The 27570-nt window shown below is 49.8% G+C and overlaps 1 protein-coding gene across 3 annotated transcripts in view; it reads left to right on the top strand.

Moving 5' to 3' along the window:
• MGAT5B (alpha-1,6-mannosylglycoprotein 6-beta-N-acetylglucosaminyltransferase B) overlaps window positions 1-27570 on the top strand; it is a 77943-nt gene that overhangs the window by 30286 nt on the left and 20087 nt on the right. For all 3 annotated transcript variants that reach the window (XM_030962020.1, XM_030962019.1, XM_030962018.1), the window contains exons 4-9: window positions 11367-11479; window positions 12518-12591; window positions 14021-14191; window positions 15610-15774; window positions 17029-17198; window positions 26730-26861. In XM_030962020.1, coding sequence (XP_030817880.1) covers window positions 11367-11479; window positions 12518-12591; window positions 14021-14191; window positions 15610-15774; window positions 17029-17198; window positions 26730-26861 — 825 coding nt within the window. The remainder of the gene's footprint in view (window positions 1-11366; window positions 11480-12517; window positions 12592-14020; window positions 14192-15609; window positions 15775-17028; window positions 17199-26729; window positions 26862-27570) is intronic.

The raw sequence follows: 27570 nt of genomic DNA, 5'->3' as shown, positions 1-27570 counted from the left end.
TTCTCTTCACCTGATTCTGCATCCAAACCCATCTGTCTCCTCTCCTTGTTGTCACCTGGCCTCTGAAGGTCTCATTCTGGGGACAGAGCATCTCCAGGTGGAGCAGCCACCACGGGGGAGTTTCTTGTGGCTGGGATTTTGCTGTGGCAGTCCCTAATGAAGCACTGGCAGCATTTGCCAACACTTGGGAAGCATTTCCTGAGCTCCCTTCCTTCCCTGCAGCCCTAGGTGTGGCTGAGGGCTGTGCCCAGAGGGGATGGGATGTGTTGGAGGTGTCACAGCTGTCCTGGGTCTCAGCAGGTTTGAGTGGCTCCACCTCTGCTGCCACACGTGCTGCCTCATGCAGGGTGACCTCTCTTGGCTTGTCCTGGTCCCTGCTGCCCCCTGAGGGGTGCATGAGGCAGCTGGAAGGGTTCAGAACCATCCTGCTCTGAGCAGAGCCTGGCTCTGTGCTGGTCCCACAGCTCTGGGTGCTCTCTGGAGCTGAGCAGAGCATCCCAGGGGGAATCCAAAAGCAGCTGCTGTGAAACCCTGTGGAGTCAGGGGGCTGAGCTCCCTGTCCCTTTGAGGGTAACCAGCTGCAGTCCTGGGAACCCCTGTGCTGAGGTGGATTGGGCACCTCCAGCTGCCCCAGGACCCAGCAATGACTCCTGGACCTGGATCAGCCCCACGGAGACACCCAGGTGCTGTTCCTCGTTAGGATCCCGGGATTTCACCAAGGCCTTGTCTCCTTCCCTCTTCTCTGTCTCTTTGATCACCAGTGACCGACTTGAGGCTGTCAGGGAAAGATAATACAATTAAAGGGTGGTAATTTCAAAGGGATTTTACTCTTCAAAGCGTCCCTGCTTGGCACTGCTGCCTTCGTCTCCTTCCCGCTCTGCACAGCTGCCAGCGTGGGCTTTGTGCTTCCAGTTGCCCAAAAGTGGATTAATTCTTGTTTTTACAAAGTGCTCTCCTGCTTAAGGCTGGATCTCCAGTGGAATCAGGAGGGCTGGGCTTTGCAGAGCTCCAGCTGAGAGGAAGGAGGTGAAGGCTTTGCTGAGCTTTATGGAATAACCTGTGAGCACTGTACCACTCCAGCAGAGGCTTGGGGTGGCTTTACCCCTTGGAAAGTGCAAGGAAAAGTCTGTATATGCAGGGTGGCATTAATGGCCTGCCTTGGAAAGCCTCCCAGCTTTCCAAGCTGCAAAATCTTTCTTCCTCCATTGGGGCTGTCTGATAAAATATTCCACAGGTGCTTCCATTTCCAGCTGATAAAACTCTTGGAAAACCCAAATGTCCCACTCCAGTTTTCTTCCTGCCCAAAGGTTTTGTGGGATGGCACACAGGCTGCACCTGTGAACCCATGGGGTTGCTGGATCCCTTCTCCAGCCCTGCCTGGGCTCCCTGCTGCCTGCATCCTGCCCTGCTGGGATGGGAAGGGAAGGATGGATTCCCTAACGAGGGCCAGCAGGCTGCCAGTCAGCTGCAGGAAAATCAATACTGCTGTTAATAGAATGCAACCCTCGTAAATCATCAGAGGGGAAGGAAATTAGGAGTACTTATGGAAGCCTCCTGGAGAGATGTTTACTGGGCAAGGGAAATATTAGTTTGCAGGGGAGGTGTTGATCTCTTGCTGAAAAGTGCTTAGGAGGGAGGGAGGGAGGAAGGAGGGGTCGGAAGTGGCTGACCCAAGCTGGCACTGTAACCCAGCAGTGTTGGGGCTTGGAAAAGCCCTTTTCCAGGAGCTGGGCTGCCCCTGCCCACCCCACCCCCCAGGGACATGGCAGAGGGGAAGGCTGGGGTCTGCAGCACTGGCATTCCTGGTTATCCCTGTCCCCACGTGGTGGTTAGCCTGCAAAGGGTGTTATTTGCTAACGACTGATTAATCTTCAAGCTTAATTACTGCCAAGGCTCAGTTAATTTCCACACCCTTTAAGTATTTGTTCTTGTAATCATTACATGGCTCCATATTCCCCCAGTAATTAAAAGTCTCGCAATATGACACTAAATGGATGATGTTTCTGCATCCTGCCAGCCTGGCTCTATTAATTCCTGAATTGTTGCTGGTGGTGAGCTGGCTGCAGAGAAATCACTGCCAAGGCTGTGGTGTCCTGCAGCCCAGGTGAGCCTGGAGCAGTCCTGGACCCCTCTGAGCATTGGCTCCCATCTCCTGAGGGGCTCAGAGGGGGCAAAGCTGCTCAGAGCAGCCCAGGGAAGGTGAGACCCACCCTGTGGTCCAGCCTGGCTTTGCTGGGTGTTGGTTCTGCTGAGCTGAGCTCTGCTGCAGGAGCCGGGGTGCATCAGGAGACAGGAGCCTTCCTCCCCAGCACTCACTTTCCTCACAGGCCCCACAGCCCGTTCCATCCTGGCAGAGGGGATGAGTTTTTCCTTGCTAGCTCCTGAGGATGTCTGCATCTGTGGATGATTTCACAGAATTCACAGGATCACTGGGTTGGAAGAGACCTCCAAGATCATCGAGTCCAACCCAGCCCCAACACCTCAACCAAACCCTGGCACCCAGTGCCACATCCAGGCTTTGTTAAACACCCCCAGGGATGGTGGCTCCACCACCTCCCCGGGCAGCCATTCCAGAACTTTATCACCCTTTCTGTGAAAAAAACTTTTCCCTGCTATCCAACCTGTACTTCCCTTGGTGCAGCTTGAGGCTGTGTGCTCTGGTTGTGTCAGTGCTGCTGGAGAAAGAGCCCAGCCCCAGGTGAGCACAGGCACCTTTCAGGAGCTGTGCAGAGTGATGGGGGCAGCCCTGAGTCTCCTTTTCTCCAGGATACACAACTCCATTTCAGTGTTACCTGGAGAGGATGGGCACAGTGTAGGGACTCACTGCTGGTCTGGAGTCCCCATCAGGATCAGGAGAGAACATAAATGGGGGAACTCAGGCCTGCGCAGCTGAGATAAATTGCTTTTCTCTCTAAAGCAGAGCAGGGAGGTGGCTGTGTGCTGTCAGCAGGGTCCATCCATGCACCCACATTTCCACAAGGGCTGTGGCACCATGGAAGAGCCCCACAGCACAAACGGTGCTGGGCATCACCAGCATGGTGATAGGACAGGTGCCAAGGTATGCCCACGTCACTCACACCCTCCCCTCCTGCCCCCAGGCTTGCACCTCCCCCAGCACCTCCTGCTCAATTTGCTGAAATTAATTATACAATTGGCTTTGCTTTCTATTTATTTTTAAAATTTATTTGTATTTTAAATATTTATATTTATATATTATATTTATATTTATATTTATATTTATATTTATATTTATATTTATATTTATATTTATATTTAATGTTTAATAATTAATTTTATTCCCATGCCAAAGCACTGACACACTGGAAACTGCTTTATCACAGGGCTGGCAAATGAGGCTTCTTGAATGGGCACCTGAGGCCAAGTGCAATCACTGGTGGTTTTGTGCTGTGGTTGTTTTTGGTGGCTGCACAGGGGCAGGCCTGGGCAGTGGTGATGTGCAGCTGCCTTTACCCAGCCTCTGTGTCTGCTTTACCCCAAAAGGAAAATCAGAACCTGCTAACCTCCAGCAGATCCCCTGATTTTGGAGCAAACAGAGGGCCAAAATACCCCTGCTAAAATTAAACAGAGCATGAGCACCAAACACACACCTGGCAAAGGAAATGGGGGGCCGAGGAATGTATCTTGCCCGTGGGGATCCTCCACCCCAAGGATTCTGATGAAAACTGGTGGTTTTGGGCTCACTTTTAGGCAGATCCCTCTTATTTAAGCCTGTGAGGCTGGCAATGCCTTCCCAGCTCACTGAAGGGGTTTCTCCCAGCCTGTAAATAAATATATCTGATTTATGCCCCAACAAAGTGGTGATCCCAAACCCCTCCTTTTCACATTCCCCTGTGATCCCATAAATAAACCCACAGCTGCCCAGGCCTGTGGCTCAGCCCAGTTCTGCTCCGAGGGTCAGAAGGAAAATGAGGGTTTGGGCTTGTGGCTTCAGCTTTGTGTTCTGCTTGGGGAAGGTCTCAAAGCACTTTGAGAGTATTGATAAAATATATAGAATTGATAAAATATTTGAATTAATGGTGTTGGTTATACTTTGCTGGCTGTGCTGGTGAGCTACAGGGTTTGGTTGGAAAGCTGGTTTTCATCATTTTTTTCATGAAGTTTATTGCCAGCTCACTGAAATGTCAGTGTCCCCCCCCTGGGGTGTGCAGCCATGGACTTTGGGTTGGCTCACGGACTCTTAGAGAAGTATTTGTGTGAGAAATATCACTCACAATCAACTGAAATGAAAATAAATGGAAGTGCTTTAGTGACTTAAATGCTCCTGTATTTATTATGTGATTGATTATGTAACTTGCTGTTGGAGCAGTTCAGTCAGGGCTCTGCCCATGCATCATCTGGTATTTGCTTCAAAGGAGTTTCCAAGGAATGCTCCCATCCCAAGTCGTGTTCTCTGGGGTATTTCCCCAGGGTGAATTCCCAGTGAGCACAAACATGGCCAGAGTAAGCTCAGGTTTTTTCTCAGGTGTTCGTGGAGGGGAGACGGAGCTGTTTGTGTCACCTGGAGGTAGAAAACCTTGGGATGTAGAGAGACCCCAGAAAGTACACTGGGAACAAATGCTGTCCTCTGTATTTTTAAAAAATATTTTTATTTCATTTGACTGGCAGGAGGAGCCTGTGAAGAATCAACCCACTTCACAGTGGCATGGACCTTCTCACATGTGCAAAGCCAGGTGCCACATCCCTGTCCTTGTCCAAGGAAAGGCACTGAGGGGGAGACAGAGCCCCCTCCAGGGGGGAGCAAAGCAGCTGTGCCTCAGCCTCTGCACTTTTTTCCCCCAGCATGACTCTAAATTTCTACCATGCTGATCATAAGCAGAGCTTTGGGCTTTTGCTCTGCTCTCTGGGGGTTTGAGCCATTCCCAGGTGGGGCAGGATGTGGAATCCTCCCTGCACATCCCATCCCAGCACAGGGTGTGCTGCCCTCCCACCACAAGGACCAGCACTCAGTCCAAGGCCTGGCTGCTCATCCAAGCCCAGGGGAACAGCACTGCAGAGATGAGGATTAAATCCAGGGTTAAAAGGCCAATAAATAGAAACTGCACAGCTGAGCCTCCTGAGCCACTGCTGCCTCTCGTGCTACACCTCCTCTGTTGGGGTTGTTGGTGTCAGGGGACTATGACACAAATTTTAGAACATCAGCCCCCCAGTAATCCCCCTGGTTTTGTGTCCTGCCCTCTCCCACATGGGCAGCCCTGGCTTCTGGATTTTTGGATACAAACCATCTCAGAGAGGATGTGGAGATACACACCAGGGCATGGATCTCCCAAAAATGTTTTTCCTCCAGCATGGATGAGTTTTACTTGTATTCTCTTATGTTAGTGCAGCAAAGCTTTTCATTTCTCCATCTTCTTGGACATTTTAATGACTTTTTTTTTTTGTTATCCAGCACTCAGATGAGTGTGGGCTTTTCCCCACATCCCTGGGACCCCTCAGCTTTCCAGCCACCGAGTTGGTGACTTCCCAGAGTTGGGTGACTCTGGGTGTTTTCCATTGGAGGGGGTTGGGGATGAAGGGACAGATGGATGGATGGGAAGAGCATCCTGAGCCCTCAGGGTGACCTGATGGAGCTGCCCTTGGGGCTCATTTCTCCTGGAGATGTCCCCCCTGTTTGAACAGGCAACACCTCACAAGCTGCAGCAGGAACCAGGAGGACCGGAAAGTTCCTTTTCCCTTGGCATTCCCTTTCCCTTCCCTGTGGGATTTCAGCTCCCTGTCCTGAAGACTGAGGCTGCTGTGGAGCTGGTTGTGATTTGTGTCCCCAGAGCAGTGAAACAGCAGCACCAGCCCTGCTGCTTTCTGCTCTGCTTTGGGTCTTTGGGCAAAAAACTTAAAAAAATATTTAGAGAGGCAAATGGAAGCACAGACATTGGATGTGAGCAAGTGGAAATCCTTTGGTAAACTGCTCTGTGCAAATGCTGAATTTGTTGATGTATTATCTTCAGAACATCTGCTTTTCTCCATCTGTATTGGTCTTCCCAAAGCCATGGCTTTCGCAAGTTAATAGCAAGAAATATCGGATGAGCAAGCAAATATGTTTAGGGCTTGTATTATGAAGACAACACACAGAGAGAAAGAGATTCATCTTTTCATAATGCCACTTTTATAAAAGGCAATAAAAACACAGTGGCTTGTAAAGGGATAAACAGGCTGAATCCGAGCTGGTGCTGTGGAGTTGGGGACAAGAGCAAAGTGAAGGGAACCAAATTAATGCATAAAAAAGTGACAGAAAACCCAACCTCCGGCTATATTCTATGGCAAATGATCTGTCAGTGGGGAAAGATACATCTTAATAGCAGTTTTTGAAAGGAGATGAATACTGTATACAGAGCATTATAAGGCACAGTGTGATCTGAATCTTAATCAATGGGGGGAAATATAAATCTGAAAATAATAAAGACGAAATCTATATTGATGGTTAGGAGTTAAAATACTGTATTTGCTGTAGTAAACGGTTTTAAGGTCCCAGGGAAAAAATTGTTCTAGGAAAGCTGTGGTAATTTAGTGTAGTTTCAATAGCTGGCATAGTGCCAGCACATTTTGGTGGCACTTAGCATGTCAGTATGGAAAAATTTAAAAAGCAGGAAGGGAAAAGGCACAAAACTGCTCCCTGGGCAGTGGTGGTGCTGGAAGAAGGGAGATTCTTTTTCTGCTGGGCTGGCAAGGGCTGTGCTGGCATCCTGGCTTGGATCAACCATGTGGTGGGATATTCCTGCTCTGCTGAGCTATTGTTGAGCAGAACAAACCACTTACCTTGTCCTTCCTGGTGTCTCCAGTTATGAACAACAAGGCATCAAACTCCTACGAGGCACACAGAACCTTTTCACGTTGGAGATACACCTTTAAATGCCTTATTTTCTTGTTCCCTGCCTGGGTGACAAATCGCTGTGCTGATGGTTGATGTAACTTATGCTTAACCTGCTTGTCATCTCCTGAATGCTTCACATGAAATTTGCTGCTCCTGTGACGGCCTTGTTACCCAGCAGACACAAACACTGGGACCTGTCAGTGCTCCCAGCTGGGAGCGTGGCTCTTCTCCCCAGGCTTGAAATCCCTCCCTCAGAAAAACCCCAGGAGGATTTGGTGGCATCCAGTTTGACATGCAAGGGTGAGTAGCATGGGAGATTTGAGCCTGGTTCTGTGTTTCAAAGGGACTTTTCTACTTTTCTCCCTCTCCTTTTGATGCCTCAGGTTTTGGCTTTTATATCTTTCAGATTCTGTGCTGCTTGGTGTGTGAGTCTGAGCTTCCTATGAGGGGATGGTGAGCTCTGTGCACAGAGCAGGGAGACAAAACAATTCCTGGTCTAGCTGGGGACCAAGGACAAATGATCCAAATCTCAGGCCTAAGAGCACAAACTACGTTGAATGAAGAGAGAGAAACAAGGATGGGACTTGATGGGCTAAAGCTGGAATTGGACAATGAACTGCAAGATGCAAATGGAGCAGAACTGATCAAAGTGACTGACCCCGTGCCTGGTCGTGCATTTTGTAACCATTTTGGTTCATCTTGGGTGCAACCCTGGCTGGGCGCTTGTGCTGCCCAAGGTGGATCCATGGAGGCCTTTAATAAATCCCTGCTTTATTCTTTAGCTCTGTCCAGTCTCTGCTCTAGGTCAGCCTTCACAAGGCATCACTTTCATATGTTCCAGGAGTCATGGTGGACATTTTTAATGTCCCTTTCCAGTAATCCTCTGTGTTTTGGGGAAAGCCTTGTGGTGGTCATGCGATGCCTGCCTTGTTTGGAGGACTGGAGTGTGATGCTCAGAAATACATTTTGCATCTAAGGGTTTTGAGGTGAAGTCTTTGTGTTTGGGGAGCAGCTGTAGCTTCACAAGAGCTGGGCAAGCTGGCACAGAGCCTGGGCCAGCTCCATCACCCAGCACTGTTGCTGCCTGGCAGGACAAGGCTGAGCTGGAAGAAAGTGATTTATTTAGGATAATGACCCCAACTTTTGTTTGAGCATTTTTAAGGCTGCCCAGTGCTCAGCCCTGGCTGAGCTGAGGTCTGGAGGTCATCAGTGAGGAGGTGAGGACTGAGGTTGCTGTTGATTTTTGAGGCTCACCTGGTTCCTTGGGTGTTTGGGAGGAAGTGAGGATTGGGATAGGTTCTGGGAAGAGGCAGAAGCTGGACTGTGAGCTGATCTAACTGCTCTGAAGGGTGAGAACAGTGCTGCTGTGGCTGTGGTCATCCTCTCTCCTTGCCATGAGTGATGGAGAAAACCGGGGAGCATCTTCACCAAGCCCACATCCTTTCCCTGTTGAAAACAGGAGTTGGGCTCACTGGCTCTAAATTCACAGCATCTATTTGATGTTTCCTCCTAAACTGCCCATCCCAGGTGTTTACTGAGTGCCTCTGCATCACCTGTAGGGTCTGAGGCTGCTTGCTGGTGGAAAAAGGGTTGCAGAAATGGGGGTTTGCGAGCTTTCAGACCAGGACAATTTTATCTCCTTGGAGCCATGCTGACAAGCAGAGCTTATCTCAGGTTATTTTTGTGCCCATATTTTCCCAGGGCCTCACGAGCAGCCTCCCTGCTGCACTGGTTACAGCAGGATACCTGGGGTTTATTCTCTGCAAAGGTTGGAAGTGACTTGGGGGCAATGGTGTCCTCTGCATTTAATTATTATTTCTTAAAAGCCCAAGATCAGTGGCTCCCTGTGGAGATATGCAGCCTGAATATTGATGGTCGTAAACCATGCCAGAAGGAAAAATGTGGGCTGCTCGCTGCTGGCAAATGGACTTTAAATCAACAAGCGAAGCAGTGTCGGTTCATAAAACCAGGATTTTTTTAGCCTTGAGGACAGAGGTACTTTAAATCCCAGCCTTTGGGTTCACTGATCTGCCGGAGAACAAACATAAAACTTCACCGTGAAGGACCTGACATCAGCACATATTTTTTGTGCCACGAGTATTCAAGGTAGCCCTTTTGGTTTTGCTCACTGCGTGTGACATTCCCTTGTATTGTAACGACCTCAGCGGCAGCAGGACGGAAAACTTATAACCCAAACACTGCAGAAGGGAAAATTATTTACTGGGATAACTCGTGGAGATGTGGTGGCTGTTTGTGGTGGAAGTGGCAGGTATCCTAGGTTAGAAATGCAAGATGTGCTGGGGGTGTGTGTTCTATCTCCATCTATCAGAGCTGGGGCAGTTCTCTGCTGTCCATGGGGCAGTTTTTTCTTTATCTCTCCCACAACCAACCCTCCCCTCCAGGAGATCTCTGCTGTCCATGGCCAGTGAGTGTCCCTGCAGGGCTGATCCAATTCCAGCATCCCATGGGGAGATGCTGCGCCCAGGGGAGGAGCCAAGCATTCCTACCTGGATCCAATCTGAGCCTGGAGCAGCACAGCAGCCTTTGCCCCCTGCATTGCCCGAGGAGCAGCTTTCTGCTGCCCTGCATTGCCAGAGGGAGCCCAGGCCCATCTGCAGCAGCCCTGGAGCTGCAGAGGAAAACTCCCCCCTTGTGCAGGATCCCTGCTCCAGCAGCAGCACAGCTGGCACTGCAGGAGGGCTGAGCCCCCATGGGATGGGGCTGTGCCACCCCCTGACACACAGGGGATCAGGGCATGTTCTGACTCTGGCAGTGCTGTTTTGCATTACTGTGTTTTTATTTTTATATATTTTTAAATGTTTTATTTTTTCCTAATAAAGAATTGTTATTTCTACTCCTATATCCTTGCCTGAGAGGCCCTTAATTTCAAAATTATAATAATTCAGAGGGAGTGGGTTTGCATTTTCTGTTTCAAGGCAGGCTCCTGCCTTCCTTAGCAGACACCTGTCTGTTCAAACCAAGACACGGGAGAGGTGTTGGAGTGGGAGGGCTCCCTCCTTGTCAGGCCTGGCAGGCTCCACTGCTGATGGATGGAGTTCTCTGCCTTTTTCCAGCTTACACCAGGTTTTAATTGACACCTGGCCCCTTTCAGGGCTCTGTTTTCCTGTCCACACAACGTGTTCCTTAGATCAGTTCAGTGGGGCTGTTCACCCAGGACGGTGTTGATTCCAGGTTTGATTCCATGGAAGCACGTGCAGCAATCCAGGCTGGTGGGATCTGACCTCAAGCCTTGATGGAAGGTGCCTGTGGGCTTTCCTGGGGCTGCAGTGCCCAGCTCAGCCCCAGTTCCCTGTCCTTGCACAGCTCTGGCTGCTGCTCCTTGCTGGAAATCCACTCACCTGAATCTCAGAATCACTGAGGTTGGAAAACACCTCTGATATCATCGAGTCCAACCATTAACCCAGCACTGCCAAGCCCATCACTAAACCCTGTCCCAAAAATACCCACATCTGGGTATTCCAGGGATGATGATTCCCCTGCTTCCCTGGGCAGGCTGTTCCAATGTCTGGCCTCACTTTCAGCGAAGAAATTTTTTCTGTTATCCAATCTAAACTTCCCCAGGTGCAACTTGAGGCTGTTTTGTCTTGTCCTATCTATCACTTGTTCCTTGGGAGGAAAAACTGATCCCCACCTTCTTGGATAGGCTGGCTCAGGACATCCACGTATCCTGTGTGTTTTTCACCACTCTGCTCCAAGCCCATGAAATTCCTTAGCCATCCTCAGTTTTACCTTTTTTTCTCTGTATTTGTATTCTTTTTTCTTTTTTTTTTTTTTTCAGCACAGCTTTCTACTGCAGGACCAATTATCACAGCAGAGGATTTTCAAACACAGCACATCTAAAATAAAAAAAAAACATTTTTTTGCCAGTCTATTTAATATTTTCCCTGCATAAAATGCACAGGTGGATCCATGTTTAACAGCACACTTCAAAAAATGGCAGAATATGTATAAAACACTGATTTAAATAGGTTTTCAATCAAACCTCCTGGAAGGCAGTGACTTCTGTGCCTGTTAAATGCTGTATCAGGCATTCCTGTGTTTCATCCTGGAGCTAAGTTCAATCTGCTGGGTATGGATTTCTCTTTGAGCACCTCTGTCACCACTGGGAGACTGTGGTATTTTCTGAGACCTCTGTTGAAGGGAGGAATGAATCTGATTCCATGTTTTTAGAAGGCTAATTTATTATTTTATGATATTTTTACATTAAAGAATACTATACTAAACTATACTAAAGAATACAGAAAGGATCTAGACAGAAGGCTGAAAGATACTAATGAAAAACACAGCTTGGCCATGATTGGCCATTAAATAAAAACAATTCACATGCTGGATAAACAATCCCCAACCACATTCCAAAGCAGCAAAACACAGGAGAAGCAAATGAGATCATATTGTTTTCCTTTTTCTCTGAGGCTTCTCAGCTTCCCAGGAGAGAAATCCTAGGCAAAGAGATTTTTCAGAAAATATGACAGTAACAGGAGACATCAAGTTCTCAGGGTTAATTTGGTTTCTTTCCCAGGTTCCAGCCAGCAGCTGGGTTGATGGAGAGGATCCAGGCCATAGCTCAGAACGTGTCGGATATTGCAGTAAAGGTGGATCAGATTCTCCGGAACAGCCTCCTGAATGGGAAAGGTCAGTGCCCCAAATCCCCTGTGTGTTGTGCTGTGCCCATGGGAAGGTCCAACCATGACAAATTTGGTAAAAGTCCCAGAAATGGAGGCTGATCTTGAGGCTGCCTTCCTTGGGAAGCTCATGCCTGGCAGGGGGATGAGTGGTGACAATTTGAATGGCTGTGAGGAATACATTTTGGGGAATTAAATGCAAAATTAAAGGTGAGGAGCAGTGCCAGCACAAGCGCCTGGATAGAAAAATTTGGTGGTTTGGATCTAAATTCACAGGGTCTGGGATTCAGCACCAGGAGAGACATTCCCATCCCTCTGTGGCACTGCTGGGAGGGCAGCTGGGCTCTGCAGATGCTTCCTCACATGCCTGCATGGTTATTGCGGTTTAGGCTGAAGATCCTTCCACTGCCTCTTGCACCTCATGCTTTTCAATTATGGGCAAAGGAGGGCTTAGAGGGGGGCTGGTGGCTTTTATTGACCCAGACATGGAGGCAGAAAAGATTCTGATGCCATTTTAACCACTTTATGGCTTATTCAGGAACTCACCCTGGGGGCTGAGTCTTCTTCCAGCAGCTCAGCAGGACAGCTTTTATTGCAAGTTTACAGTATAAAGGATGTCAAGTGCTTCCCTCGATCCTGCAGCCTGCTTACAAGAGTGGGGATAGGTGGAATTCGGGGTCTGGACCAGGCAGAGGGTACAGGGAAGTGCTGGAAATGCACCTGCTGAGATTTAGGGAAAGAGAACATTCCCTGCATTGAATGGTTGTGGTTTCCTCTGTTTCCTCCCTGTTTTGGGAAGGGTGCTGAAGATGCTTCACATCTTGATGTCCTGCTCCATCCAGTGGGATGGGGCTGTCTGCCAGCCCAGCTGTGGCACCAATGAACAAGCCTGGGGGCTGCCAGCCCTGTCCCATCCCATCCCATCCCATCCCATCCCATCCCATCCCATCCCATCCCATCCTCCCATCCCATCCCTTCCCCTTCTGCATTTCTAGCTGCTCCTCTGTCACACCCCAGCTCTCCCCATGCCCAAATTGTCTCTCTGCAGGGATGGAAGGCAGGAGGGATCAGTGTGAGGTGCCCAGAGACCCCAAGTACCCCGACTGTGCTGGGAAGGTGGAGGTGAGTTGGGGTCCCCTGTCTGGGAGAGGGTCTCCAGCTGGGATGGAAGGGCGCAAAGCAGTGACCCTGGGGGTTAAACTGGGAAGGGCAATGCGGAATGGGATGATTTCCAGGATAAAATGTTTGTTATTATTGGAAAGATGCAGCCCACTGAAGGAGGAGCAGCAGAGCCAAAGGTGTGGAAAGCAAAGCAGGGCTGTGCTTTGAAGAGAAAACACAAGGGAGGTGTCCAACCTTCTCTGGCAGCTTTGCTACAGAAATGGGATTGTTTTCCCCCAGTAATGCCTTCCCCAAATGTACCTTTAGCTGGAGGGGTACAAAGCCCTGAAGCCACAGGCTGCAGCAGAATCAGCTGTGGGACCACCTCTGCCTGCAGTCCTCCCTGCTTGCAGTCTGTGTGTTCAATGCCAGAAGCGAGGAGGAAGCTCTGGCACATCACCTCTGAATATCTGGAGCATTCCCTGGTGTCTGGGGAATATGCCCAGCACTGCCCAGAGCAGCACCTCGTTCAGGTGGCCAGAACCTCCATGTCAATCAGTCCTGCCTGACCCAGCCTGCTCTTCATACCGGAATGCAGCCTGGCACTTGGCCCAGAGCATGATGGCTTTGTCAGAGAGCATATTTACATCAACTAATTAAAAGCATTGCCCTTTTCCCTGCTCTTGCCAACGTGCTTCAAGCTCAGGCTTCTGCAGGGCCCAGTCTCCCTGGAAAGATGTTAAAGGGTACAAGAAAATGATTTGGGGGGTACAAGAAAATGATGTGGATTTTTCACTTCCAGGGGTGTTAGCCATCCTTTCTTTCCATGATTTGAGTAAATTCAGGATGTAATGCAATTGTGGAAGGCTGTAATCCCATCTCCCCTCCTGGTGATTGCTGTGCTTTACAGATTGGGCACAGCAACCTGTCCCTGAGCAGATTTGTTTTTGTAGTTGAATTAGGAAGAGGCTGGCAAGAGCTGTTGTGGGGGATGATAAATCGCTGCTCTGGTCCCTGGTTATTCTCCTCTGTGTGAAATCATCCCTGGGGACTGCTGGCAGATCTGTCTCCTGCCCTGCTGCTCCAGGGGCGATGAGATCAGCAGCTCCCCAGCAAAGCCAGCCAGAAGAAATCCCTGTGGTGCATCATTTCCTGGGGATTAATGGCTGTGCCCCCGGGGAAGGCTGGAACCAGTGCTAGGAACCCAGGGAGCCCCAGCAAACCTCCCTGGCTCTCCCTCTGCCCCGCATTCCCTGGAGGCCCCGAGTGGGTGAACACCAGCCCCGTGGCACTGGGGCTGGGTTTGCAGCCCTTTTCCACCCTCTGCCTTTCATTTTTATCTCCCAGACAGAGAAGGGGGATGGAGAGCAGAGGTTTTCCATAGCAGGGGCAGCTGGCAGGGCTGGCAGACCTCTTCCATGAGCCTCATGTGTTTCTTTGCCCCTTGCAGTGGATGAGGGCCCGCTGGACCTCTGACCCCTGCTATGCTTTCTTTGGTGTGGATGGCACCGAGTGCTCTTTCCTCATCTACCTCAGCGAGGTCGAGTGGTTCTGTCCCCCCCTGCCCTGGCGGAACCACACGGCGGCCGTGCCCTCGCCGCCGCCGCCGCCACGCGCGCAGGTAAGGTGGGCCCAGCCTGGCTTCTGCTGGGCCAGGGGCTTTGTGGGGAGGCATCAGTGGAAGTAAACACTCAGGTTCAGCAGGGCCATGGTGCCTGACGTGGGTTTTCACAGAATCACAGGGTGGTTGGGGTTGGAAGGGGTCTTTGTGGGCAGGGAACCTTGCAGTACAACAGGTTGTTCCAAGGCCTGCCCGACATGGCCTTGAGTGTTTCAAGGGATGGAGCATCCGTCACCTCTCTTTGCAACCTGTGCCAGTGTTTTATCACCCTTATCATGAAAAGTTTCCTCCTTATATCTATTCTAAGTCAGCTGTCTCAGTTTAAAGCCATCACTCCTTGTCCTGTTGCAACAGGCCCTTGTTGGGAAGGATGAAAGTTTGACAAGAAAGTCTCACAGATATGTGTGCTTAGCAGAAAGATTTTTAATGTAGAGTCTGATGAAGGAATAGAGATGGAAGCAAGTTTCGATATAGAAGAAAAGAATTGCTGAGCCAGTCTTGCTGGATAACCAAGGAGGCAAAGGGTTGTGTTAGTTAGAAGGGGTTTTTATGGTTTAGAGCAAAGGATAAACCCACCTCAAACAAGAAGATGTTTTTACCAAGCAGAAAGATAGCACAGGCAAACAAGTCATCAAATGTTGCAAGTAGAAAAAAGGCCTCAGAATTTTCCACTGCAAGAAAACTGAAAAACAACTTCGAGCTTAAACTGTAATGTACTAACTTTTAGTGATCGGAGAACGGTAACATGAATCTGGTAATTATAGTAGTTATGATAGGCTATAGATAACAGTTAAGGTATAGACTGGATCTACTGTATTAAGACGCTCAGCAAAGAGAAGTATATAATGCAATATAACCAAAACCAAAGGGTCCCCAGGGCTGCCTGCAGCTGGAGCTGACAGCTGTAGGCACAGGCTCTGTCACCCATGACCCTGGACTGCTGTGACATCTTGGGTGTAATAAACTGCATTTTGGAGAGCAGCCTGGAGTCCTGCATCCCTCATTTCAGCTCTTACAGGCCCTGCTAAAAATTCTGTCCCTGTCTTTTTATAAGTTCCTATAAGTATGGAAAGGTTGCAAGAAGATCTCCCTGGAGCCTTCTCTTGTCCAGGCTGAACACCCCCAGCTCCCTCCGAGCAGAGATGCTTCATCCCTCTGATCATTTTTGTGGCCTCATCTCCTCCATGCCTTTCCTCTCCTGAGCCATCTGTGTTCTCATGAGGAGCCCTGAGTGCAGTGGGATCCCTCTTGGATTTGGGGCATGAAGTGGAGGAGCTGCCACGGCTCCAGGGGAGCAGGAAGGGCTCAGATCTCCTCTGCTGAGATGGATAAACCTCCCCCAGGCCGCGGGGCAGCCCAGGGACTCCACTAGCTCCTCTTTCCCTACACTCACCGTGCAGAGCATGCTCCTTCCCTAGGCAGCGTTCCGGAGGGACCTGGCTCGCCTGCTGGAGCTCATTGGCACAGGCAAGGAGTCCCTGAGCTTCATGAAGAAGAGGATCCGGCACCTGGCCCAGCAGTGGCTGCGGGCGGCGCGGCGCCTCGAGCAGAGGCTGGCGGGACGGCAGCGGGACCAGAAACACGTACGGGGACACTCGGGACGGCTGAGCCTGGGGACACTCGGGGCGGCTGAGCCCGGGGACAGCTGGGAGGGAAATTCATTTATGGGAGCACGTGGGTATTGTATTTACAGGGTGCCCCGATGAAGGGAGGAATGATGAATCTGATTCCATGTTCTCAAAAGGCTAATTTATTATTTTACCATACTATATTGTATCAAAGAATACTAAACTATAGTATACTAAAGAATACAGAAAGGATACTTACAGAAGGTGAAAAAGATAATAATGAAAACTCGTGACTCTCTCCAGAGTCTTGACACAGCTTGGCCCTGATTGGCCAAAGAGCCAAAACAACTCACACGAGAATCCAATGAAACAATCACCTGTGGGTAAACAATCTCCAAACACGTTCCAAGTAAACACTATATACTATCCTATACTAAAGAATACAGAAAAGACACTTTTATAAGTATAAAGATATAGTATATCTTTTTAGTATAATATATACTAAAAAATTAATAATGAAAACTTGTGACTCTTTCCAAAGTCCCAACACAGCTTGGCCCTGACTGGCCAAAGAGTCAAAACAACTCACAGCAGAAACCAATGAAACAATCACCTGTGGGTAAACAATCTCCCAACACATTCCACATGAGCAAAACAGAGGAGAAGCAAATGAGAAAAGAATTGTTTTCCTTTTTCTGAGGCTTCTCAGCTTCCCACGAGAAAAATCCTGGGCAAAAGGATTTTTCCAGAGAATTTGAATGCCACGTGTGGGTCTGTAGGGTTGGTCTGTTGGGTTGGTCTCTTGTCCATAGACATGATTCCACAGGCATTTGGGATGTGGCAGGACTGGTGTTGCTGAGCAGTGGGGTGGATTTTGGAAACGGGTCCTGGTGGGTGGAGATGGTGTGTGGCTGCCATTGGAGTGTGACAGGTCTCCTCTGAGGATAGCTGAGGTTCCTGGCCCTCCTGTTGGTGTTTCTGTTGTGCCTTTGGCCCCTGTGTGCTGGGAAATCCAGCTCCAGCCCGTGGATGTACATGGAGAGCACAAGCCAGGCCCCGGGACACCGAGTGGCAGTCAAAGGGTCAAGCTCTGGCCATTGGGTCTGTGCTAATTGGACATGGCTCATTTGTCTGCACACCTGACTGAGCTCCCTGAGTAATTACAGCCTGCAAAGGAGCTAGAGGGAATCAGGGACCATAAGTCATTCTGGGCTGGAAAACCCAGATTGTCCCTTTCCCCAGTGCTGACTCCTCTCCTTGTCTCTGCAGATCCTTGTCCATATTGGCTTCCTGACAGAGGAGTCAGGGGACGTTTTCAGCCCACGGGTGCTGAAGGGAGGCCCTCTGGGTGAGATGGTGCAGTGGGCTGACATCCTGGCTGCCCTCTTCATGCTGGGACACAGCCTGAGGGTCACAGTCTCCCTGAAGGAGCTGCAGAGGTGAGTGCTGGGTTGCATGAGGGCTTGGGTGGAAGCAGCAGGTTTGAGAAGGCTGGGGAGGCTCTTTGCCCTCCTGCATCTCAGTGCTGGTGCTGTACTGCACCACCAGTGTCATGGCTAGGAGAGATCCCATCCTTCTGCATCCCAGGAAAGTGGGAGGGACTGATGGTGATGCTTTGCATGGAGCTGATGTGGATATATCTGGAGCAGGGCTCTGCCCTGTGGCTTCAGTGCTGGATCTGGGCAGAAAGGTTCCCTGCTGCCAGCACACAGCATCACCTGTGTCCACTGACACCTGCCTGGAGCTGGCCATGGGAAAGCTCCCTTTGCCAGCCAATTCCCCAGGGATGCTCCCTGCTGGGCTGGTGGCCAGGTGGCTGCAAGGTGCAGGTGTCCTGCAGGTCACTGGCTCTTCCCACAATGCATGGCTGCACAAAACCCCTGGGGCTTTGCTGGTGGCTGAGAAGTTAGTGTCTTTCCTTTCCTTTTTCCTTTCCTTTTCCTTTCCTTTTCCTTTCCTTTTCCTTTCCTTTCCCTTTCCTTTCCCTTTCCCTTCCCTTCCCTTCCCTTTTCCCTTTCCTTCTTCCTTTCCTTTCCTTCCCTTCCCTTCCCTTCCCTTCCCTTCCCTTCCCTTCCCTTCCCTTCCCTTCCCTTCCCTTCCCTCCCTTCTGTGCATCCCTTGAAGGGGGTGGTGGTCCCCAGGTTGTCCCACCTCAGGAGATGCTGAGGGTGACTTGGGGACCTCTGGGGGGATTTGCTGCTGCTGGAGGCACTTCCCACAGAGGGATTGTCTCTTTCTGCCATGGGGCAACACAGGATGAGTCTCCAAGAGAGACCAATATTAGATGGAAAAAGAGGTAGAAGCTAACAGTAGGCCCTGTTCCTCTCTGCTGATGCTGTTCTGTTATTACTGGGCTGACACTGCTGCCTTCTGTCACCTCATAAGGTTTGTTCTCCTCCTGATCAGAGGGCAAGAACCAAGGAAATTGCAAATTAGATGGGTTATAAATCAAGAAGAGCCTGGAGCTGCCTCGGGGACTGGGCAGGCTTTGGGAGATGTCTAAGCCAGCATCGGCCACGTAATGAGCCATGCTGAAAAGGGAGTGAAAAAAACCCAACAATCCTGGAGAAAAACAACAAAACCCCCAACCCAGCCCTTGCAGCATTCAGAATTAATGGATAGAATTAGCTCCTAACTAATTAACTTTAAAAAAATCCCAGTCCTAATGCAAGAGGCAGCATCTCCTCAAAGAGGTGGGAGTGACATGCTAAATAATACCCGTGTAGTCAAGGATGAAAGGAGTTAATGGCTGGGAGGGTTGTGTTGTTGTCGTTGTGTGGTTCTTGTTTGTGTTTTATAATGACAAACCTCATGGTGGCTGTTTAGGGAGGCGGGGAGCTTTTGCAGCACCCGTTTCCCTCTGTGAGTGACTCTGGCTGTGAGAGCTGCCCTGCTGCCTGGAGTATTTTACCTTTGCCAGAAACCTGAGGTCACTTCTCATTGATGACAGCTCCTCTGATGCAGATTTGGATGTGTCCCTTGGGACTCCTGGGACCAGCAGCTCCATCTCTTCCCCTGGGTAGCTGAGATGGGAAGTGAGTGAGCCAGGCTGGGGCTGCACATCTTGCCCTTCTCAGTGTCCCAGAAACTGTCCCCACCTCCCCAAACACGTGTCCTGTGCCTGCCTTTGGTGATGTTTTAAATGTTGGACACCCACATCAAGTGCTCACTTTCATGTTGATGGTGTTAGAAAAATTAATCCACAAATACCAGAAGTTTATGTCCAAAAAGGAGACAGAGGAGTCCTTTTACTTTATTCGAATAAAGGGAGAGGCCATGGGGCATTCCCCTGGGGCCTCAGATTTTTGGAGGACGCAGCCTCCTTTTTATCCCAATTTCCCACATTTCCCTTCTCTCTTGCCCCATTTCTGAGGTACTTGGAAGGTACAGACTCCCTGATACACCTGATACCAGAGATTCCCCTCTAACGTACAACCCTCCCTTTTAGTTTTTAATTCTGATAGAATTTAGGGGTTTTTCTTCCTCATTGTTTCTTTCCTCTTTCATGTCCAATTTCATTTATCAGCAAACCTAAAGTTTATTTGTAAAAGCAAATATCTTTTTCCATTCATCAATCAGTGGAATCCTTCCCATTGTTTCTTTGATCTCCCAGTGCTGGTTTTATCTACCAGCAGACCCACAGCTTGTTTGGAAAGACAAATCCACTGTTCCTCTCAATGGGCTGGGGTGAGTGGAGGCAGGAGCTGGGGATGTAACCGTGTCCCCTCTGTCCCTGTGGAGACCAAGCCCAGTGCTTGGAGGGTCACCACTGGCACCTTCATGCAGCCCATCAGGAGATGGGTTAACGTGGGTGTCACACAGAGGGGCAGAGGAATGAGTGGTGCCAGCAATCCTGCTGCTGGATCCTGCAGATCTGTCAGTGACATCCCTGCTGCTGGGCTGCTGCCTCTGAGCAGTGCTGGGAAGAGCTTTTGTGACCAGGAGCGAGTGGGAGGCTTAGCAGAACATGAGTAATTAGTCCTGAGGTGTGCTAAGAGTTAATCTTGGCCTCTTCCTTAAAGCCTGGAGGCGTTTTACCTGTAGCCACAGCTTTGGGCAGGGGTTGCAGAGAGCCAGGGATGCACAAAGGGCTGGAGCTGGGCTGGGGGATGCAGCAAAGCTAAATCCCTGTCCCTTGGGGAAGTGGTGACCCAGGCACTCTGCTTCCTTGTCCCTCCTGTTCCCTGCACCCCCCTGAAGCAGCAAAGCTTTGCACCTCTGTAGAGTGAGCCTGAATTTGTCCTCTCCCATCCTGGCTGTCTCTTGCTGACCTTGAGCAGTGTTGGGGTGGGTTTGGGGATATTTTGCTCCAGCAGTGTGAAACATTGACTCCATCCTTGTGTATTTTTCTTTGGCAACCCCTGCTCTTTTCATGGCTGGGAGCTGTAGCTGCTCCAGCCCAGCAGAGCCTTCACTGGAGCCCATAAATTATTCAGCACAGATTAACCTCTCTCCTGGTTTGGATTATTTTTATTTTTGGCTCTTCAAATTTCTGAGCTGATTTTTCTGCGTGTATTGATCATTGGCAAGGGATCACTGGAAGATTTGCCTGCATACACTTCAGCCAGTGGTTATCAGAGCTGTTCATGATTAGCATCTGTATTGATTGCAATGCAGCAGTGCCTGGAGGTGGTCTGGAGTGGGTCAGAATGCTGAGGATCAAGAAAATGAAGGAGTAGAAGTAAGGCCCTGGTCAAAAAAGCTGGTGATGGAGGGCTGGGGGTGAAAACATGTTGGGAGTGTGACACCCATGTGTGTGCTGGGCACCTCTCCCTGCCCAGCAGTGAGGGACAGGGGTGTCAAATGCTTCTTCCTCTGGTTTAGGGACTGATGTTAATCTGGAACAAAGATAAGGAGCTCAGGGAATCTGCAGGCTTCATCCCCAGCTCAGCTTGGCACTGTCGAAATGTCCCTGTGGGGTCTGAGATCACAGATTGGTTTTTCAGGGCCAGTTTATTTGGGTTATCTTTTACCCACTGCAGACTTTCAAGATCTGTGAATTCCACTGTTGATTCCTACCCAGGGGCTATTTTTTTCTCCTGTAGTTGAGCTAAGTGCAGGTGTTTATTCTCCTTTGAACTCCCAGTGAATTTGTGAGCTGCTTCTGGTGCCTCTGGAGAGGTAAGGGGTGAATCACAGGGTTATCTGTTCCCTCCCAACCCAAACCATTCTGTGTTTCTGCGTGCATCTTCCCAGAAGGAAAATGAACTGCCGAGCTGGAGCAGGGAGCCAGGAGCTGTTTTCTCTCTGAGATTTGTGCTGGGTGGGCAGCCAGCAGCATTTTGAGCCTTGTCTTGAAGCAGGGAGAGAAGAAGCTGAACCCCAAATCTGAACAGCAACACTTGATTCATGCTGAAGATCCCTGGTGCTGTGTTGGTAGCCCAAAAGTGCTTTCAGGGAGGTGAGAATCCAGGCCAGTGTTGGTGTTGTTGCTTGCTAGGGGAGGAGTGGGAAGTGCCTGAAAGCTCTGAGCTGGGTTGTTAATGAGGCAGCTCATGAGTAGATGCTGGAAAATTACAAGCAGCACTTTGGAGCAATGGCTGTGCCCACAAAAAAAGCTTTAATAAACCCGTGCCCTGGGGTCAGGCAGGAAGGATCCTCTCAGCTTTTTTCCCTGGGAGGAGCAGCACAAGGGGCACTCCTGGATGCTCCAGCTCCTACCTTCATCCTTGAGCCATGGGAGTGGTCATCTTGGCACGTCCAGCCGCTTTTCTGGGGCTAAGGGAGAGGCTGGGGGAGAAGGGGCTGCAGAGCTGTGAGCTGCTGGGGAGTTCAGAAAAGCACTGACAGGTGATTTTCTCAATGGTCCCCTCGAAATTAACTGCTCATAAAGCAGGACAGAAAGTCGAAGAAAATGGGATTTGATGCCTCTTGGGGTCAGGGCTTTACAAAGCGTTCCTGGAGCTTAATTGCTCCTGTGTCAAGTTCTGGACTCTTAATTCTAGTCCTGGCAAAGCACTGGATTTGCAGCACGTGCCTGTGTCCTGTGCTGGCAGCCCTTTCCTGCTGTGGCCAGCAGGTTGGGTGCTGAGCCACCCTCCCTGTGCTGTGCTGGGTTGGGGAGGATGGAGCCTTGGAGCTGTGGTGGGACTTGGCTGTGCTCCCACTGCCCCATCTCCTCTCAGTGCCTGGCACACAGCGAGAGCTGCGATTTTCCTGCTCTTTCTGTGCTCACTGAGGTGTGCTCAGGCTGCAAAAAGGGCTGTTCAGATGGAAACACCATGTCCAGAAAGCACATTTCTGATTGTCTCCTGGCAGATGAAAGCCATCTTTCTGTCTCACATCTGTTCACATGAAAACCTGCGCCATGCCCAGGCTCTGGCTTCACTCCCTTCGCCAGCTGGCAAAACCAGTCCTGCTGTTGTGTGGGAGAGAAAGGAACTGCTTGTGGAAACAGCCAGAAGTGGCTGGTTCTGTGTGATCCTGATGGAGCTGCAGGGAAAAGCTGTGGATTGCTCAGCTCTGCACCATGGGGAAGAACTTTCAGCCTTTAGCAGGTGCTCCTGGTGCTCGAGTCCAACCTGGCTTTGGGCACTCCCATGGATGGGGCAGCCACAGCTGCTCTGGGCAGCCTCTGCCAGGGCCTCACCACCCTCACAGAGCAGAGATCTTGTCCTCCAAAAAAAGGATTTCTTCCTTTCTTTTGGAGCTGCTGGAGCAGCTGGGACAGCAGGAGAACAGCTCATCTGTCCCAGGGTCTGCCCAGGCACTACCAGCACGTGAGTGCTCAGTTTCTGCTGCTCCCTGCAGGAATCCAAGTATTGATTTCTCCTTTCCTGGGAAGTTCCTTCATATTTGCTGAGTTTCCGAGCAGAAAGAAGTGTTTGTTCTGGCACCGTCCTGTGCATCTCCAGGTGTTGTAAATAAATAAAAGGATTACTGAACTTCCTCCCTCGATGGGTAGGGCTGTGTCATACAAGATCAATGATGGACCAGAGAAACAGTCCTGGTGCACCTTGCAAAAGTGAAACCATTGCAGATGCTGAAATTGGTTGGAAATCCTCATTTCCAGTGAGGGTTCATTCCAGCAGGGGAAGAGCTGGGGCAGAAGGCAGGCAGTAGGATATTCATTTTGTGGCTTAGATTTGCACTTGTTGGTTGTCATGGGGTTGTCACAGACCCCTGGGAGCTGCTCAGACCTGGCTCTGGCACCTTTAATCCCTGGATAACATCCCTGTGCCTGCTGGGCTCTTGCAGCTGAGGGAGCAGGGAGAACAGCATCCCTGCTCTGTTCTCAGCCTTGCTGATAGCAGCAGATGTGGGCAGAGAAGATGCAATTAAACATAATACAAAATATTGGCCAGGCTGCCAGGAGATGCCCACGAGATCCATTTAGTGCTGGACTTCTCAGCACCAGGAGTGATAACGCAGAAAGAAACGTTGGGTTAATTTGAAAATAGGTCAATGGGATGTAAAGATAACCCTGCAGTCATCTGACTCCAGAGCGCCTGCACCATGCCCAGGGAGGGGACGGTCCCCTGGCTGATTAAAGTACCTCTGAGAGGAAAATAGCAGGACAAGAAGCTGCTGGAGATTTATTCTGGAGTAGGCACAGCTGGTGGAGGCAGCTGGCAGAGACGCGAGCTCGGCATCCGCTTGGATCGGAGCCGCTCCGGCTGCTCCCTCCCAGAGAGGAGCCAGGGCTCAACTGATCCAGAGTTTGGGATGGGAGAAACCCCTGGATCACCAGCCAGAGGTGCTGATCTGGTCACCATCCATGGCTGGTCTGGGAGGGGAGGTTTCCCCAGCAGATCCCTGGGCTGTGCTGGCGGCGAAGGCGGCGTTTGCGCTCATCAATTTTATTTGCGTAATTTCAAGCGCCATTAATAGTACATGGCACGAGGAAAAATCAGGGAAATTGCACTCCAACCATGAGTGAAATTGGGTTTAGTAGAAAATTAGTTGACTTAACTGGCAAATGATGAAAGCCTGACTAAAGAATGTTTAAATAAGGAGGAATAAAAAAAAAAAAATTCTCCCCCCCGCCCCCATCTCAGAGGTGCAGGCTGGATTTGCATGAGTGGAATATTAAAATCAGTGGTTATAAAGTGTTTAGGGAGGATAAGGGGGATAAATGGAGAGATGTTCTGCTCAAAGCACTGCTCCTGCTCTCAGAGCTATTCCAGCCACGCAGCCATGGCACAGGGAGTATAAATGGATGTGGCAATCCTGAGCACCTGGAGAGGGGATGTGTGGCAGATTGTGGTGCTGATGGGAGCTGGGAGAGTCAGACCTGCTCTTCCCAACTGGTGGGAACTTTTTTGGAGGCTTCAGTATGAGTTACACTAATTGCTGCCTCCTGCAGCCCCTCGTCAAGCTTGGTTAGGGCTTCCTTAAATTACAGATTATTTTGTAGCGCATTGGCTTGTGTGACATGTACCAGCTAGAGGATGGTGTGTGCTGCAAGCACAGTGTAATGGTTTGGGGATTTTTAGTTAAATACAAGGTTTATGGATTGGTTCCACCACAGTGCAGGTTGGTGTAAATCACTGTTTGATGACTGAAGAAAAAGCAGCACTGTGTGAGCAAATGTGTTGTTTAGAATTCCATCTCTACAAAATCCTGGCTTAAAAATTCCCCTTCAGCCTTCCCGGGAGACTGAGTCTCCTTGGTGCCCTATTTATTGTACCGAGGTGACTGTGGGAGGTGAGAGCCTTTCTATTCCTGCCATCTTCCCAATCAGTCCTGTCATGTAAAATTGTGCATAAAAGTGACAAAACTGCAACCTGTTCCCCCTGCGGCATCCCCGGCCAGGCTGCCCTGAGCTGATGCTGAGATTCCTTGTGACAAGAGCAATGAAGCATCTGCAAAAGCAGCTCTTTGTCTTAAATTGAAATTCTCTGTTTTTCCTGGCTTTGGCCTGCGAGGTTGTCCCACATTTACACATTTTCTGGAGTCCCTGTCATGGTCAGGAGTTTGGGGTGACCCTGCACTGGTGTCAGGTTGGGATGGGGCTGGAAGAAGGATCTTAGTGCTCAGTGCTCAAGGACTTGGAGCCACATCAGAGTCATAGAAAAGTCTGAGTTCAGAGGGACCTTTTAAAGCTCTTCTGGTCCAAACCCCTGCAATGAGCAGAGGCATCTTCCTCCAGGTCAGGTTCAGAAGAAGAGGGAGGTGTGGCCAGGAGCCAACCAAGAACCCTTTATCATATTTCTTATGGCCAACAAATTTCTGGCTCTGTGTGGCCCCTTCTGATGTTAGTGAGAGACTGGAGAGCAAATATTTGTGACAGTTGTGTCCCTTGGCTTTCCCTGGATGGGAAAGCCATTGATTCCCTCTGGAAGCAGCCATGGGATTGAAAAGTGAAATGTTGAAAGGCTTGGCAAGGCCTGAGGACCTTATGGAAGTGTTCCTCAGAGGATGGACCCTGGGACCATGGGTCCATTTGAGCTTCAGCTGAGGAACAGATTAAATCCCAGGCAGGGCTGGAAAGGGAATTCTCAGGTTCAGAAGGGAAAATGCTGAGAAATTGAGAGAACCAGTAAGAGAAGTCACAGAGAAGGAAAGATTCAAAACCTGGTAGTGTAAAGCCTGACCAGAACTTTTATTCCTTAGAGAAGAGAAAATACCTACAGGCATGCCTGGGATAAATTCCCATCTCCAAATAGAGGTTTGGAGTAAGTGAAGAACCCAGAAGAAAACAAAGACAGACGTCCTGGCAGGCAGGAGCTAAGGGTGAGATTTCACAGTGTCTGAGCTCAGACTTGTGAAATAAACCAGGAATTCCTCAGCCTTGTTGGAAGGACTGAGAACGGAATAGGACAACTGCGTGGTGGGAGTGAGACAGCCTGGGTGGACCAAAGCAGCTCAGCAGTTTGGTTTTCCATGAGGATGCTGTTGCTTTTTGGGTGTGAATGAAGCTAGGAGGATGAGGAATTATCATCTTTAGGAGGAAAAACAAAATACAGGAGCATTAAAACTGCGGAGTGAATCAGCCTCTGAGCAAACTGGCACTGGGAAATCACAAGTACAAGCAACATGGATTTTTGAGAAACCTGCTGAAGCTGGAAGGTGTCACAGGGTTGTTTTTTTTTCTGAGAAGGAGGAAATATGGTCCAGACAAGCAGATGGGCTGTCAGGCTGACATCAGTGGTACACTTGGTGGAACAGCTTTGGAGAGAGGGATTCATCAGTTCACAGAGGTAATTGGAAATGGAAAGAGACACACCACAGGTTTAGCAGCCCTGTATCTTGCTGGATTAATCACATCTCACTCTGGCAGCGAGGTAACTGATGGTCTTGATAAAGAGATTACTGTCAGTTGAGTTTATCTGGATTTTCATAGCGCATTTTATCCACTGGAGGAGGGCAGAGGGGCTGAGTGTGGCTGTTTGTAAGGAACTGGCTGGAAACCCCCTGAGTGAGACCCCGGGCCCAGCTGCCCCCTGTTTTATGGAATTATTTCATAAATGGGACCAAAAGTGAGAATTATGAATGAAATGTGCCCAGCATCCAAGGACAGGCATTGCCAGCAGAGTCAAGGAGAAGCTGAGAATGCTCTGGGATGTTGTGGGTAAGGAGTGGAATAAGAGAGACATTCCAGGGTGTGCTGGGAGGGATGTGGAGCTGGGAACAGGGAGCTTTAGGCTCAGCTGGGAACCTTGCAGGCAGAGAGGAGAGGAAAGATGTGGCTTTACAAGTCTGTCACTGGTGTGACTGCAATGAAAGTAAATGAAATCTGGTGTCTTCAACAAGAGAGGTCCAAGGGAGGGTGTGTGGGGACTGGGACTCTGGTGAGCCCTGGCTGGGGATGCTGTGCCTCACAGTCCATCTGGGAGGAGCAGGAGCTCAGCTGGAGCAGCTGCAAAGATGGGGAGGGACCAGGACTCTCCAGATCTTTGGCCTGGGAAATAAAAACTGGGGCAAGGAGAACCATCTGCCTCCCCCTCCATCAAAGAGGAGCTGTTTGATGGCTCCTGCAGGGAAAGGAGTGTTTGTGCTGGGGGCTGATCCCTCCTGCTTCTCCCCAGTCACTTAGGGGTGCCTCCAGGACGGGGGAACTGCCCCCTGACCAGTCCTCTGCCTTTCGACCTGATTTACACCGACTACCACGGCCTCCAGCAGATGAAGCAGCACATGGGGCTCTCCTTTAAGAAATACAGGTAAGCAAAGCCTACTCTTGATCTCGATTTCATTAATTAGCAAACAAGGACTAATGACCAACCCAAGGAGCCAGACCCTTTGATTTTACCTTTGATTTTTGCCTGCCTGGTGCCTTGCTGTGTCCCCTGCTGCCACAGCATGAGGCATTCTGAGCCTCAGGTATTTAGGATAAAACCTTAATAAAAGAGAGAGAGTTGGGGGAAAGACCAAACCCTGCATGTGCCTGCAGTGTGTTGATGAGTGCTTCCATTCCATTCCTGCAGCCAGGGGAGAGTGAGCCTTGGGAATTTATAAGGAGCCCTATCCCTGGCTCCTTGAGCATCAAGACAAATGTCATCATCCCCTGGTACATCACCAGCCTGGAAAATCTGCAATTTAATTTAGTGCTGATAGACCAGCTATTTATTACATTTTTTTCCCATCTCTTCCACTATCCTACACAATTTTATTAGAGAGAAAAATGACAAGCTCTGTTATTGCTTTTATTATAAATGCATTTGCTTTTGAATTCAGCTAGTTTTGCTCTTCTCTTGCTTGTTTTTCCTCTTCTGTCCTCAGCCTTGTGCTGGTAGTGCCTGCCTCAGCATTCCCAGGATATTGGGAAAGGCATTAATAATGAACTTTTGGGAGGTTCATCATTCTCACAGCTGCTGGGGAGCTGAGGGTCCTGCAAAGGGAAATTGTCCTGCAAGGAGGGAGCAGTGCTGG

Source organism: Camarhynchus parvulus, chromosome 18, assembly GCF_901933205.1.
Source record: "Camarhynchus parvulus chromosome 18, STF_HiC, whole genome shotgun sequence".
Taxonomy (NCBI): Eukaryota; Metazoa; Chordata; class Aves; order Passeriformes; family Thraupidae; genus Camarhynchus; species Camarhynchus parvulus.
This window is presented reverse-complemented; position numbering and strand designations above follow the sequence as displayed.